This window comes from Besnoitia besnoiti, chromosome IV (genome assembly GCF_002563875.1).
Source record: "Besnoitia besnoiti strain Bb-Ger1 chromosome IV, whole genome shotgun sequence".
NCBI classification, from domain to species: Eukaryota; Apicomplexa; class Conoidasida; order Eucoccidiorida; family Sarcocystidae; genus Besnoitia; species Besnoitia besnoiti.
This window is the reverse complement of record NC_042359.1, coordinates 4,533,200-4,547,281: the sequence shown is the minus strand read 5'-3', so window position 1 is coordinate 4,547,281 and position 14,082 is coordinate 4,533,200. Positions and strand designations below refer to the sequence as shown.

At 54.6% G+C, this 14,082-nt stretch overlaps 5 protein-coding genes across 5 annotated transcripts; all 5 read right to left on the bottom strand.

The window, feature by feature from the left end:
* Window positions 1-1,256: 1,256 nt before the first annotated feature.
* On the bottom strand, window positions 1,257-2,270 carry BESB_057340 (SAG-related sequence; the record flags this gene model as incomplete). The annotated part of the gene is made up of 1 exon (XM_029364169.1): window positions 1,257-2,270. The coding sequence occupies one exon, from the start codon at window positions 2,268-2,270 to the stop codon at window positions 1,257-1,259; it is 1,014 nt and encodes a 337-aa protein (XP_029220092.1).
* Window positions 2,271-3,460: 1,190 nt separating this feature from the next.
* Window positions 3,461-4,561, bottom strand: BESB_057330 (SAG-related sequence; the record flags this gene model as incomplete). The annotated part of the gene is made up of 1 exon (XM_029364168.1): window positions 3,461-4,561. The coding sequence occupies one exon, from the start codon at window positions 4,559-4,561 to the stop codon at window positions 3,461-3,463; it is 1,101 nt and encodes a 366-aa protein (XP_029220091.1).
* Window positions 4,562-5,785: 1,224 nt separating this feature from the next.
* Window positions 5,786-7,261, bottom strand: BESB_057320 (SAG-related sequence; the record flags this gene model as incomplete). Its single annotated transcript, XM_029364167.1, has 1 exon — window positions 5,786-7,261. The coding sequence occupies one exon, from the start codon at window positions 7,259-7,261 to the stop codon at window positions 5,786-5,788; it is 1,476 nt and encodes a 491-aa protein (XP_029220090.1).
* Window positions 7,262-8,645: 1,384 nt separating this feature from the next.
* On the bottom strand, window positions 8,646-9,671 carry BESB_057310 (SAG-related sequence; the record flags this gene model as incomplete). Its single annotated transcript, XM_029364166.1, has 1 exon — window positions 8,646-9,671. One exon carries the CDS (start codon window positions 9,669-9,671, stop codon window positions 8,646-8,648), a length of 1,026 nt encoding a protein of 341 aa, XP_029220089.1.
* A 2,081-nt stretch (window positions 9,672-11,752) lies between these two features.
* BESB_057300 (SAG-related sequence) lies at window positions 11,753-12,856 on the bottom strand (the record flags this gene model as incomplete). The annotated part of the gene is made up of 1 exon (XM_029364165.1): window positions 11,753-12,856. One exon carries the CDS (start codon window positions 12,854-12,856, stop codon window positions 11,753-11,755), a length of 1,104 nt encoding a protein of 367 aa, XP_029220088.1.
* Between the last annotated feature and the right edge of the window lie 1,226 nt (window positions 12,857-14,082).

Below are 14,082 nucleotides of genomic sequence, written 5' to 3'. Positions count from 1 at the left end.
TATCAAACCCCTTATGAAACTGCTCTGCACTGAGTTTGGTCGCGGTGCGGAGACTTCGACGGGCGTGTCATCTGCATCTTCTCTCGGTCGAACCCTGCGCGTGCTGGGATGTTGTGTCCCGCAACTGGTGTCTTGTTACACCGCGCTGCCGAATTACAATCCGAACACCATCGCGGGCTGGGCGGACGGGCGCGCTTATCTCGCAGCCGACTCTGAAGGGACCTGAACCCTCCTCACCGCTCCTCTCCACACCCGCACGTGTCGCCGCAGCAAAGAACATAGAGTACCGCCCGTACTTGAGCTGGGATCGCTAGATGCCCACATCACCTTGACTTGCTTGGTACTATGGTTTCCGTGCATACCTTTCGGCAGCTGAGTTGCCATCAACTGCGGGGTGAAATGTTTTTGGCACTGCGGGTTTCAACCGACAGGGAACGCGCTTCAGCCTCAGAATGCCCGAGCCAGACTAATTCCTGACAAAACGGTGATCTGCAAGGAATCGCCTGCACTGTTCCCCCGTCACAGCATCTCCCCCCGTTCCAGCTCAGTTTCCCAGGTACCGCGAGTTAGAACTGGCAAGATGAGTGGTTAGTGCTACAGATTCAGCGACCATCGCATCAGTGGCAGAACAGCATGCAGAGCTGGAACTCTCGAGGCATGCTTGAGGCGCGCGGAGCAAGTTTCGCGGGCAGGCAGCTACGATGAGTTTATAGTATCCCACACAGTGCATGGCTCTGACGCAGAGTGCTTTTGCCGGGTGCTCGAGTGCGGGCCTCGCACACGTTTTCCGGCTTTCAAACTGGTTATAGCAGCTGCTTCGACATGAGTCACGAACCACGTAACGGAGTGGCAACTGACGGGTAAATTCAGCCGGCAGTCTAAGTGACAAGCGCCGTGCCTGCCAATGGAACCGGGCTCGTGTTTCTGCCTTAAGGTATCTCCAAGTGGAAACGTACACGCCACAACTACGTAAAGCCTTGGTACGATTTATCCGGAGCGCTTGGACCGTCTACAGCATCACCTGCCCCTCGGCAGCTGGCAATTATCGCCAGTTGCTCTTATATAAGGGGGCGGCGACACGTCTTGGGAGAAGAGCCTCTTTGAAGACAGAAGTCTTATGCTCCTGACGAAAGCTCTTGCCTTGTGGAATGAAACAATATCCACTGGTGGAAAAGAATATATTAGACCTCGTTGTACACGCACGCATCGCAGCTGACCGCACCACATCGCCCGGTAGCCGCTGCAGTATATAGTACTCAAACTAGACGAGGAAAAACAGCGATCACAAATCCCCCCATAAGCCCTGGCAACATACCCCACGCCACTGACGATGACGGGGGAGAGGAAGCGTTAATTGTCACGTCCACGCGGCAGACAGAACCGGATACAGCCGCCGTCTTCTTGTGGTCCTCCATAGGCTGCTTCTGCTGACATCCGACCATAACCTTCTTCTGCTCGGACGGAAACTTGTCCGTAGGAATTGAAAGTGTAAACGAATTGGTGCCTTCGGGATTCTTCCACCACTTGCTATCGTAATCAGCGAAAACTGACGTCCACTTCTCATCGCAGGTCTCTGCCGCGTCAGTCGACCCTGAGACGCAGTAAGTTGTTTCGTAAGTCGCTGGCAACACGTCTCCTTTCTCTCCGCACACCAGAGTGAAGCTGTTGTTCGATGGACTCAGCGTCACAGCTTGGTGAGAAGTATTGCTGCTGGCACCGTACGCGCACGTGACAGTCTGTCCGTCTGTCACCGTCGGCCTGGCCTCCACAGTGACGACAACTTTGCACTTCTTGTTCTCTCCTGTGCAACCCACAGCAAATCGTTGATCGGAGTAAGGAAAATTCTGGGTCGGAATAGTTAGGCTCTTTGTCTCGCCGTTCTCCTTCGCCTTCACTTTCTCGGCCTCCCACGCTACGCTTGTCGCGTCTTCGGCAAGGAGGTCGCTCAGTTTGAGCTGGCAGCCGGTCAGTTCGGTTTGTTCCGCTTGGCAGACAGTGTCCTGCATCTCCTCTGGAGCGCATGCCATCTTGGGTTTGCAGACCATCTTGAGGACGTTTTTTTCCTGCGACAGAGTTGCTGAGAGCGGTTCTTCACCAGCGGCGGGATCGCACGTACATACTGTGTCCTTGTCACCCGGCACGCACTCGTTTTTTGGCGATTCGGCCGGCACTCCTATGGTTTTAAGTGATGCGCAGTTAGTCAGTGCAACCAAACACGCGAGAAAAAACGCCAGAGTGCGTGCACTCTGCATCATCGAGAACAGAGCCATGTTGCTGGTGAACCGTGCGTGACCAGGACAACAAGGACTACGGCTACCGGAGGCCTACACAGCAGATGTGAACTCAACCGCAGGACACTGCTTTATAACATAAGCATACAACCAAAGTATCACACGTGTCTGTTAGGTTGAACAGCGGTGACGCTGCAGCAGGACAAAGCGACTGCCTCCTGTGGCGGGCAATGGCGCGCTGGCGATGACCCAGTCTGCAAGACAACGCGCCGGTCCAGCGCGTGCAGACCGGTTCGGCATGCTGCAAGGATTTGTTTCCTTTGCAAGGGGGGGAAGCGGGACGGGAAGAAGTGGAATGACACACCGCTGTGCTGAGAGCTTCACCAGCGGGCGAGAGTCTCTAAGATGTTAACTCGATCCGGGCAGTATTCTAGAAAGGCCGTTTTCCCAACTGTCACACGGACACCAGTTGTTGTCCTAGGTTGACTACGGGCAAGCATTTCCACGGGTGAGCCCCGGGGGGGAGAACTCATTATTTCCTCGCGGCGACAGGCTAGTTTCTTCTTCCTGGCAAGCAAGGTCGTACATCCACTGCCACAGACTAGCAGTTCGAGAGGCCTCTAGTCCACTCTCCTTCTCCCATTTCCATCTTCCGCGCCCGAGAATTACATATTGCCACACTGAAAGACCCATACATTTTCTCACTGACCGTACGGTCCGTCAAAATGCACTGCGGCACGAAAGGTCGCAGAAGTAATGCTGCGTGATTATTTCTACTGATGCTCTTAGTGGCTAATCTGTGAACCAACTGTGGGCAGAGTAGCAGGTGGTCTTCGAAAGCTCCTTGAAAGAGACTACGCAGATGGGTCACGCATCCTTTAGTGAGAGAGAAGATGCATATATGACACCTTAAAACCCGAATCATGGTGTACCATAGCAATGCCAGTAACGTGTGCGTCCATTTTAACTCTGTGTATGGCTCTGCAAAACAGTGACAATCTGAGGATGGAAAGCAGTGCAGTTTCCGCTGAACTCGGTTTGCTTGTAGAACCTCAGGAAATGGTGCGGCATATGGCTGGGGCGAGAAGAAATCTGTAGCATCCTATCGTGAATGGCGCCAAACGCCTCCGATAGAGAATTGCCATGGCTTGGCACAAAAGACCTCAGACAGTCACACTCACACGCTTCCCTCGCCCCCCCCCCCCCCCCCAAATACGACGGCGTCCATCTCAATAGGTACACGTAAAGAAGGCAACAGCACTAACCCCCCAAAGCAGAGAGAGTTCACCGATAATCGCCGCAGACAGCGCTGAGGCCCTCGACTCTATAGTTACATCAACGCTACACGCTGTCGGCGCAGGTACCTCCTCGTCGCTCTCCTGGTCTGTGCTTGACTTCTCGCTGTGCTGGCATCCAACGATAATCTTCGTCGGCTCTCTCGGAAACTGATCCACCGGGATAGAAAAAGTAAACGACCTCGCTTTTTTATCCTCCTTCCACCAATCTTTCTCGTAGCCAGGAAGAACAGACTGGTAGTTGCCACTGCAGGCTTCCTCATTCCCCTTCGGCTCAGATGTACAAAAAGTCTCGTCGTACTTCTGCGGGAACACCTCTCCCTTCTCTCCGCACACCAGAGTGAAGCTGTTGTGTGTCGGGTTTAGCTTTACAGTTTGGTGCAACTGGTTGCTACCGGCTCCGTAGGCACAAGTGACTGTTTGCCCTTCGGTCAAGCTAGCCCTCGCCTTCATCGTCACTGCAACTCTGCACTTCTTCTGATTGTCGGCACTGACGCAACCAACAGCAAACTGTTGGTCAGTGAAAGGGAGCCTCTCTTGCGGGATAGAGAGACTCTTGCACTCGCCTTTTGTTTTGCCGTTGGTTTCGCACTCTGTCCAATTTACGTCAGGCGAGTTTCCGGCGAGAAGCTTGTGAAGACTGAGCGTGCAGGCAGGTAAGTCCTCCTGCGCAGAGCAGACACGGTTGTCTGCCGCAACTTTCGGTGCAAACTTCAGAGCCCCTTTACAGTCCACCGTCAGCACACTCCTGTCTTTCGACAGGATAGCGGAGAGCTGTTTTCCACTTTCCTTGACGCCTTGTTCCTCGCACGAGCACGTAGTCTTGTTGTCTTCCGGAACGCAATCGGTGGTCACTGTCTGTGCGGTCACTGCTCGAACGGTTGAAAACGACTGGAAACCGAAGCAAATAACCAAAGATGCCAATATGGACAACGGGACTAGTTTCGCTAGAGGAAACGAAGAATCTTTCCATTGTTTTTTTCCCTTGGTTGTGCCGGAGGCAGCCAGAGATGCAGAGCAACCACCAGACGCCATGGTGCCGACAAACGACGAATCGGATAGGGGAGGCGAGAAAGCGAGCAGAACGCCGGAAAACGAATACCCTGGGAGGGAGAAGCTAGCAAGATGATGAATGCAAGCAGAGATACGTCAAATGATACTTAGTCGATGCCATGAAAAGAACGGTGCGCCAGCCGCGAAGAACACGGCAAGCCTTCGACAGATGCTGTGAGACGCCACTAGCGAAGTAAAGGGGCATGCGAAAAGAAGTCCTAAATAAACACTCGAACACCAGCCTTTCTTGAGGGCTGAATCAGTCGGGACAAGATGAGGCCTTACAGAGACCCCAAAGGCAAGTCTTGCTGCATCTCACGAGGTCGGGCTCCCTTAAATGGGCATGTCACCCGCCACAAGACACGAACCCGTAAAACGGGGGGGGGCGGAGGATCTCGGCGCAGAGTCATGGTGCCGAGAAACTCACGCATGCTTTCGATGCCTCATGGAGGGCCCTGTGTGGCAAGCGGATCCCCTAGCCGAGGGGCAATGCTACTTCAGGATATGTTTGCCCTGCACCATAACGGTGACAATACCTCGTCAACACTGAAATTCCAACGTCGGCGAAGCTGTCCGGTGACGTGAGAGAGTCCTAGCCTGTGACTACCACTCGAGTCTGCGCGACTTGCAAGGAGGAAGCCATCAGGGCTGCCAAAGATCTTCTTGCTTGCTATAAGAGGGGGTGGTGAAGGGGGTCGCTGCACGGATTCGCCAAGTCAACGACGAAGCTCCGTGCCACGAACTGTAGCATTTCCGCTGCGCCTCAGGCCTATGGAGCTTCCAGTCTCAAGCTCACGAGAGCGGTGTACAACTGGACTGGAGCGACTGCATGTCGCGCGGGCCTAAGTTGTGTAGTCCACTATGCACGCGAGCACCTCCTGCTTACTGGAATTGCCATATCTAGTGAATACCCTGGACAGGCATGCAGTCGACCGCAGCTGACCTTGCAGCTCTGTACCCTCGATGGCACACAGAGTATGGCGTCTTCTTCACAGAAGATTCCTGATAGTTGTTCGGTTGTTTAGCCAAAACTGCCGCGCCCCTGAGGCTAACGAGGCATACTACAGCCACACGGGAAGACGTCTTGGAGTGTCTGCCTCGTAAAGGCTCCACGCAACAGCTCTATTTCCTAAAATGCGTTCGTCGCCTTCCATCACAAATAATACGCTCCTGGAAGGCTAAACGTGGCTCACGGACTGACGAAGGTCATCTGGGCTCGCAGGCACTCCTGTGGTCCGACAGAGTGCGCATCAGGCTGTGGCACTGAAAGGTTTTAAGATGCGCGGCTCCACATGCTTCCTGGAATGTTCCTATGAAATATTCACAGCACCGGCGCGCTACGTGTTCGCTTCTGGAGTTCTGCCTTCTATCGCCTTCGACACGCGGCAAAGGAGGGCGAGCAAAGGCGCGGTTCATCGTGGTGATGCAGTCCTCGTCATTTGCTTGCAAGCCAAAGTTGCTGAAGTTCGTACTCCGACCGGCTGACGCCTTCGCACGGAACAAATCGCCGCCGATGTGGCTTGCCGCAGCCGCTGCCTTTTTGGGCCTATGCATGAGAAGTGGTGAACGCGACGACTGTGCCAACAGTTGCAAACACTGGGTACGCCCCTGCTGACCCCACAGACAATGAAGAGGATGCATTAGCTTCGATAAACACATCAACACTACAAACGGTGGATCCTTCTGCTGGTGCATTTTCATGTCTTCACTGAGCGGATACTCCTGCCGGCATCCGACCAACAGTTTCGCCTCCTTTGATGGGAACTTGTCGGCCGGCACTGAAAGCGTGAAGGAGCGGGCCTTGTCGTCTGCGCTCCACCACTTGTCTTCATAGCCAGCAAGGATCGTTGTGTAGTCTCCGCTGCAAGTCTCGCTGGCATCCTTCGAGTCTGGAGAGCAATACGTCTGTGCGTATGCCTTGGGTAAGACCTCCCCCTTATCTCCACACACTAAAGTGAAGCTGTTTTGGGAAGGGCTCAGCGTGACAGCTTGGCGTGTTTGATTGCTGCGCGCCCCGTAGGCGCACACGACAGTTTGGTCGTTTTTCGCCGTTGCCCTCGCCTCAATCTTCACGTCAACCTTACAGCTCGTTGTAGAGCTGCTCGTAGACGAGATGCAGCCGACAACGAACTTTTCATCGACAAAAGGGATGGTCTCCGGCGGGACTGTGAGGGATCTGGATTGGTCTTTGGCTCTGCCCTGTGCTGTAGTGTCTTTCCACTGAATGCTGGAAGTGGTTCCAGTAAGAATATCCTTAACGTCTAAGCACGAGTCGTGTTTGGTACCGCTGGTGCTGCCTTTGCATTCTGTCAGGTCGTCCGTGCCCCCTACGCAAGCGATGGAGCCCGTCAACTCGGCGGGTGCGCACTTGAGACCTTCTTTGCAGACCATTTTCAACGTATTCTTCTCCTGGGAAATGGTCGCCGTCGAAGTCTTCTCAGATCGGGAAGGCTGTGCTGCGCACGTGCACGTGGTTCCTTTTTCAGCCTCCACGCAGATACGGGTTTCTTCTGTGTCCGGCTCTCCAGTGACGGAAAAGGACCGACTAGCCACAACGGCACAACAAAGCAGCACCAGCAGCTCTGGGCGGCCGAAAAAGCAGAGCTGCCGGCGGAGCCTTCTCTGGCGGGCAGTGAACAAGGCCGGGTACACGTGGTTGAGCCCGCATGAGAGAACCTCCATCGTGTAGCACAAATGTACGTGTCCGAGAAAAGAAGGATACTGTCGGCAGGAGGCAGTGAACATCGGACCCTGCTGTGAGGCTCCTTCGTGACAAGCGTGGCGAATCGGATTTCCGTGGCCTTCGTGTAAGTCGCTCCGCTCCTTCAAACCTCCTCTGTGCTCGTCTTGTCGCAAACCCCTGTGGGTTCGAGGGACTCGTGCGCGTGTCGAGCAGAGGAGGTTTCGGTAACACACACACCACCCTCGCGGCTCTGTTCGGCACTATCAGATATCCCGAATTAAAAAGTTCAGGTTGGAAAATTTCCGCGGCCTCACAATGAATATTATATATATAGCAATGTTACTGTCACTGTCGCAAGAGTGGAGACGACATATGTGCAATCAAAACCACATGGGAAAGTGTGGACTCCGATGCCCTCACCAAACGTGGAATTCGCTCCACCCTCAAAATGCCAGCCAGCGCAACGCATGGCAACCACGGTGGGACTGCAAGGCCATAGGAACACCTTGTTTTCACCTTTATCCCCGTCTCAACATCTTCTTCCCCTCTGGAAGTATTCTGGAACCTAAGGTTACACCAGCTGGCAAGGCGGGTGTGCCTGAGCTACGAGGTCACGTTCATCGATCACTGCATCGATGAGAGAGTATTACTGTGCAGTCGTGCTCATGGAGCACGTTGGACTGGTTTTTCCCAATGCCAACGGTAGAGCCCCGGAGTGGATACCCAGGAACTGCGGCCGAAAAAAACCAGAGTGCAGGTCAACCAGCAGCACCCCAGTTGCCACTGCACGCAACCAAGCCATGTCCGTTCCTACGCAGAGGATACTGTCTTGCGCGATGTAGTGACGACTGTTAGTCCTGCACACTCTTCCTGGCTGGCTGGCTAGTATATAGGAGAAATGGCTTTAGCCGCTGCTTCCCCGTGAGCCAGGCCAGATCGACTGATACAAGGCTGGCCGCGGTAGTCCGAAAAACAAACACCGCCTATTGCGATGCGGTGTGGAGTCCTCTACCCTTTTGTCAAAGAGTCCTCAAATAGGAAGCATGAGTCGCTCAAATTTCAAGGGAGCCATGGCGCCCATGTACAACAGTACACGAAACGGCGGGGGCCCCTGTACAATCACTGCGATCGTGATGAACGTGCACGCAAAAAGGCACCGCTCCTCTCAGCTTGCTCACATCAGGAACACGCAGCAAGCAGGCAACCCCAGCTAGTGCGTGAAACTGCTCGGCAGTTCTTTGAAGAAGCCCACTCAACGGCCTCAGCGAAAGTCGCCTCTCCAGTGAGATGAACTAATCCTGCTCGAAGTATCGACGCGAACGATAAAACGCTTCACCCTGCTAGAAAGCGCCATGATCAACAGTCTCTGAAACCTTGGTAAATTCACGCGGGATGACCGAGCGCAGAGATCAAACCGCCAATCACCGCCAAGAACGAGACAACACCTGTCGCTGCGGTGAAAGAAGCAGAGGAAGTAGCCTCGATTGTCACATCCACGCTGCAGACAGTGGGACCTGCTGGCGCCCCTGCCTTCCTTTGCTCATCATTTGTCTCTTTCTTCTGCTGGCACCCGACCATAACCTTCTTCTGCTCGGACGGAAACTTGTCCGTAGGAATTGAAAGTGTAAACGAATTGGTGCCTTCGGGATTCTTCCACCACTTGCTATCGTAATCAGCGAAAACTGACGTCCACTTCTCATCGCAGGTCTCTGCCGCGTCAGTCGACCCTGAGACGCAGTAAGTTGTTTCGTAAGTCGCTGGCAACACGTCTCCTTTCTCTCCGCACACCAGAGTGAAGCTGTTGTTCGATGGACTCAGCGTCACAGCTTGGTGAGAAGTATTGCTGCTGGCACCGTACGCGCACGTGACAGTCTGTCCGTCTGTCACCGTCGGCCTGGCCTCCACAGTGACGACAACTTTGCACTTCTTGTTCTCTCCTGTGCAACCCACAGCAAATCGTTGATCGGAGTAAGGAAAATTCTGGGTCGGAATAGTTAGGCTCTTTGTCTCGCCGTTCTCCTTCGCCTTCACTTTCTCGGCCTCCCACGCTACGCTTGTCGCGTCTTCGGCAAGGAGGTCGCTCAGTTTGAGCTGGCATCCCTTCAGTTCGACCTGCTCTGCCGGGCAAACCTTGTCAAGCAGATCCTCTGGAGCGCACGTCATCTGAGGTTCGCAGACGATCTTCATAACATTTTTCTCTTGGGACAGCGTAGCTGAGAGCCGTTCTTCGCCAGTGGCAGTGCTATCGCACGTACACGTGGTGTCCTTCTCGCCGGGCACACAATCAGTTTTCGTGGATGCTGCAAGCACCCCTATTTTGGAAGGGACTGCACAGTATGCCAGTGCAATCAAGGAGGCGAGAAAAAGTGCCTGAGGGCGTGCACTCTGCATCCTCGATACCAGAGCCATGCTGCCGCCGAAACCGTGTGGAAACGTGGAGACGAGGACTGCCCGGGTGCCTAGGCAGCAGACGCGATTTCATATATCAGGAAACGGCTTGAAAATACAGAATGTTACACCACATCCAACTCGGCGTGTCGATGGAGGAGATGTCTGTCTACGGCTCATGAAGTTCTGCAAGACAAGTCTACCGCCTCAGCTGGGTTGACCTCTGAACAGACAAGATGTGGAGCCGGCGTATGCTTGGTGAACTGTAGACGTGGCAGATTGTTTTGCAGAAGTTGGTCATTCAGTGGTGGATGAGGAATCCTGTCTATGAAGAAAAGGCAGGCGATGACAGCATTTCCCTTGCTCCGGCGAAATCGCGGATGGAGCTGGCGCGGCGGCAAGAAAGCCCGCCAGTCCAGCGCGTGCGGACTGCGCGGTCGGCATGCTGCCAGGATCTTTTGCATTGCAGGAGGGGAGGCGGGAAAGGAGGAGCGGGGTGATCACCGCTCGTGCTGATAGATCCACCAGCAGGCGAGGGACTCCTAGATGTAACTCGATCCCGGCAGTGTACTCCAAATGTCGTTGCAAGACGTCACACAGACGCGAGTTGTCGAGTGGCGGGTCGACTCAGGAGACGCAGCTCCAAGCGTAGGACCCGCGCTAGTTGTGTCATTGTTCCTCACAAGCACAAACTGGTCCCTACTCTTTCTTTCAGAAAAGAATGACGATTTACTCGCTGCCCTCTAGCCTTTTCAGCAGACCTCCAAATCCATTCTCCTTCACCCGTTTACATCTTGCCGTTCCAAGTGACCATCCATGCTAGACCAGAAGTCCCCGCCCCTTGTCTGACTGACCATACGCTGCATCAGGGAACAAGGCGGAGCGAAAGCCCGCGGCAAATGACCATCGCTACTGAAGTTGTCGATTGCTACTCTGTGAACTAGCCTTTCGCAGCGTTGTTGATCTTCGTGTAGTACTCAGGGGAGTCAGGCACCATTTCTACTGTGGCACCGCGATCAGTGCGAGGAGACGAATGACTTATACGACAGCATGTACCATAGCATTACAAGAACCATGCAGTGTTTGGCTGAAAATCTAGGGAAGTTGGCTTGGGAATCTGAAACACTCTGAGGCAGAGTTCTAGCGGGGCTTCCGTCGAACTCGATTGCCGGTTGAGCCTCAGCAATGGTGCGGCGCATGAGGGACACGAAAAGTATTGTGACAAGCCTGCCGAATCACATGGGGCTCCAGTTTTGTTCAAGCAGTCTCTGGAGTGAAGGCGAAATCCCAGGCGTGGCCTATTGATGGAAGAGCGGCTTGCCAAGGAAATTCGGCTGAGAGGCGGGGTGTCAGGAAACCGCCACATTCTATCGTTAACCTAAATAACACGATAGACTTTCGTCAGTCCAGCAGAAAAACGATTGATGCGATACACGAAGACAGTTGACAGTGAAGAGGCGACGAGAAAAAAAATGGTGGAGTGAACTCTGCCCGCTTCCCTCGCAAACAAGTGCCAAGGACCAATTCTATATGCTGACAATGCAGCCATAGTCACTACTACCACCTTAGAAGAAAATTATTCTTGGATCGGCTCGACTCCCCCTTAACGCGGCCAAACGCCTCAGGCGGAGCGTTGTTGCGGCTTTACACAGAACGCCTCCACCAACAAGACAGAGTACTCCCTCACTGCAACAACGGCGTTGGAGCTCAAGAGGAGTGCGCCAACAATGCCCCGAAACCCGTGGCACAGGCGCAACGGTTCACCGGTCTCCACCGCAGGCAACGCAAAGGAGTTGGCTTCAATCATTTCAGTGCCGCAGTAAGTCAGATCCGAGCAGCCCTTCGCAGTGATCCGTTCATTAGACTCTCTCTGCTCGCGCCTGACCATGACCATCACTTCTCTTGCGGGAATCTGTCGGTCTTCATCGTGAGTGTAAACGAATTGGCACGACGTGGTTTTCCCCCCGTTTCACATTGCAACCGGAACGAACCGTCGCAGGCCTCGTACCCACCCTCCTTCGACGATGAAGGACAGCAGCCAGAACGAAGGTGCTTCGGTACGGCTTCTCGTCTCTCCGTTAGCTCGACGGCCTTCGCTGCATTCAGACGGCTACGGCGCGCACCAAGAACAAGATACCAGCTTCCCACAGGAATGGCCTTCGGATCATCACTGCAGACGACGCGGAGGCGCTCGCCTCAATAGTTACGTCAACGCTGCATACAGTCGGGCTTGGTGCGTCTTCCGCCTTCTTCGGCTGCTCGCTCGTCTTCTGCTGGCATCCGACCACAATCTTCGCCTGTTCCTTCGGGAACTTGTCAGTGGGAATCGAAAGAGTGAACGACTTCGCTTTCTTGTCGTCCTTCCACCATGTGCTCTCGTAACCGGGCAGAATGGTCTTGTATTCGCCGTCGCATGTCTCCGCCGCAGCGTTCGAATCGGGAGGACAGTAAGTCTCGTCGTACTTCTTCGGCAGCACTTCCCCCTTCTCTCCGCACACGAGAGTGAAGCTGTTTTCTGTCGGACTCAGCTTGATGGTTTGATGCGAGTCGTTGCTGCTGGCTCCGTAGGCGCATGTGACACTCCGCCCGGCAGTGACACTGTCTCGCGCCTTCACCGTCACAGTAACTCTACAATTCTTCTTGTTTGCCTGCTGGCATCCCACGGCAAACTGCTCATCGGAGTAGGGGATATTATCCGGCAAGATACTGATAGTCCTGCAAGATTCACCTGTTTTCTCCTTTCCTGCGCACTCTCCCCATTTTACATTGGCGGTGTCTCCGGTGAGAAGCCCGCGAATGTCGAGGCTGCAAGACTCCAAAGTGGTGTTCTCTACGGGACAGGCAATGGCGTCATGCATTGGCTTAGGCAGGCAATGATTTCCAGTTGAGCAAGACAAGGTCAGTACATGTGTTTCCTTCGAGAGAACCGCGGAGAGCAGTTGTTCGTCTTCTTCGACAGCCCTGGAAGCTGGCTGATCACACGCGCACGTGGTCACGTTGCCCTCCGTGAGGCACTCGGCAGTCGCCGATGTGGCTGCCCACGCTCCTAGAGTGGAGGGCGACGAGTAGCCAGAAAGAAAGGCTAAAAGCATGACGACAGGAATACTCGCTCTGGAAACCATCCTATATGTCCGTTGGAGCTCTCGCTCTGGCGCCCCGGAGCAGGCATGGCTGTCAGAGTGGAGCATATTTGAATCGATCTCCATAGTGCGGCAGGTGTACGGTCACGCTACGAAAGATGCAGGCAGTGGGCAGACCGTGACGTATATCGTAGTAGGGAGCGCTGGAGAGGCTTGATGTTCACAGTGAGGTCTCCGGACAGTGCAAATGCCACTGCTCCTTGATATGCGAAGGAACCGCAGTAACCTCGCGCGACACACGGGGTTCCTTCCAGGCTGTGCATACGGGGAGGCGGTTCGGACGGCACGCGAGGTGCTGAATATACCAAGCCGTCAAAACGCGAGCACCGCTAAATAACGTGAAAGCAATGTGAAACAAGGCCTTGGTGGATATCCAGCGGAAGTGCTGTTTCGCTCCGCCCATGATTTCGCGCTCCCTTTAGCAACCGTTTCACCACGCGCAAGACACCCACACGCCCCCCCCACCGTGGCGCCCCCCCCCTCCCCCTATCCAACCCGGTGGCGCGGAGGTCGACGTGAGAATGCGACGGTGAGGAGGTTGAGGGAGCCTGGGAGCAGGCCTCACGCAGGGCTGCTTCAAGGTGGGTTGTTGCTCCTGGGCGGAGGCATCGCAAGGATATGGTCGAGACCCACATTGCTGTGTTGCGAAGCACGTATTTTAGGGGCTGTATCGAGACCAACCGCGTTGTTTTAGCCAGAAGGCCACACTCGCTTCTAACGCACTGTGGGGTTCTCCATGAGACGCCCCTGCGTGGCTCCGAAGGAGTTTGACGCTTGAATCAGCGGGTCTTTGCTTGTGTGCACATTCGACTTCCCCGGTTCTTCCCCGGTTCTTCTCTGCTTTGAATCCTGGTGGGCACCCAAGGCCGCCGGGGACGCCTGCCGCACCGCCCAACGGGAGGTGGCTGTCTTGCTGCGGGTTGTTCCCGCAATGGAGAGCGCACACAGGCATGCGAAAGACAACACCATCTCGCTCGAATCCCTCCCCGCGAGCTCGCCGATCGCACTTGGGTTCACTTTTCAAAAATGGTTTGCCGGCCTAACATACGACTTGTCTGAAGCGGGGCATCCCTAACTGGGACATTCGCCCAAAACGAAGGCCCGTTCGGTGTTTCGTGCTGAACGAACCCATGCCGCAGTCTCTGTTTTCCAGTAGGGCAATACACATATTCTGCGTGTTTAGGTCTGGACAGGGCCCCGTACATAACTTCGCGCTTGTGCTGGTACAACTAAGTCAATTTCGGCGGCGAAGTGTCTCCTTTTTTGCCACTGCATGACGTGGCTCCGCGATG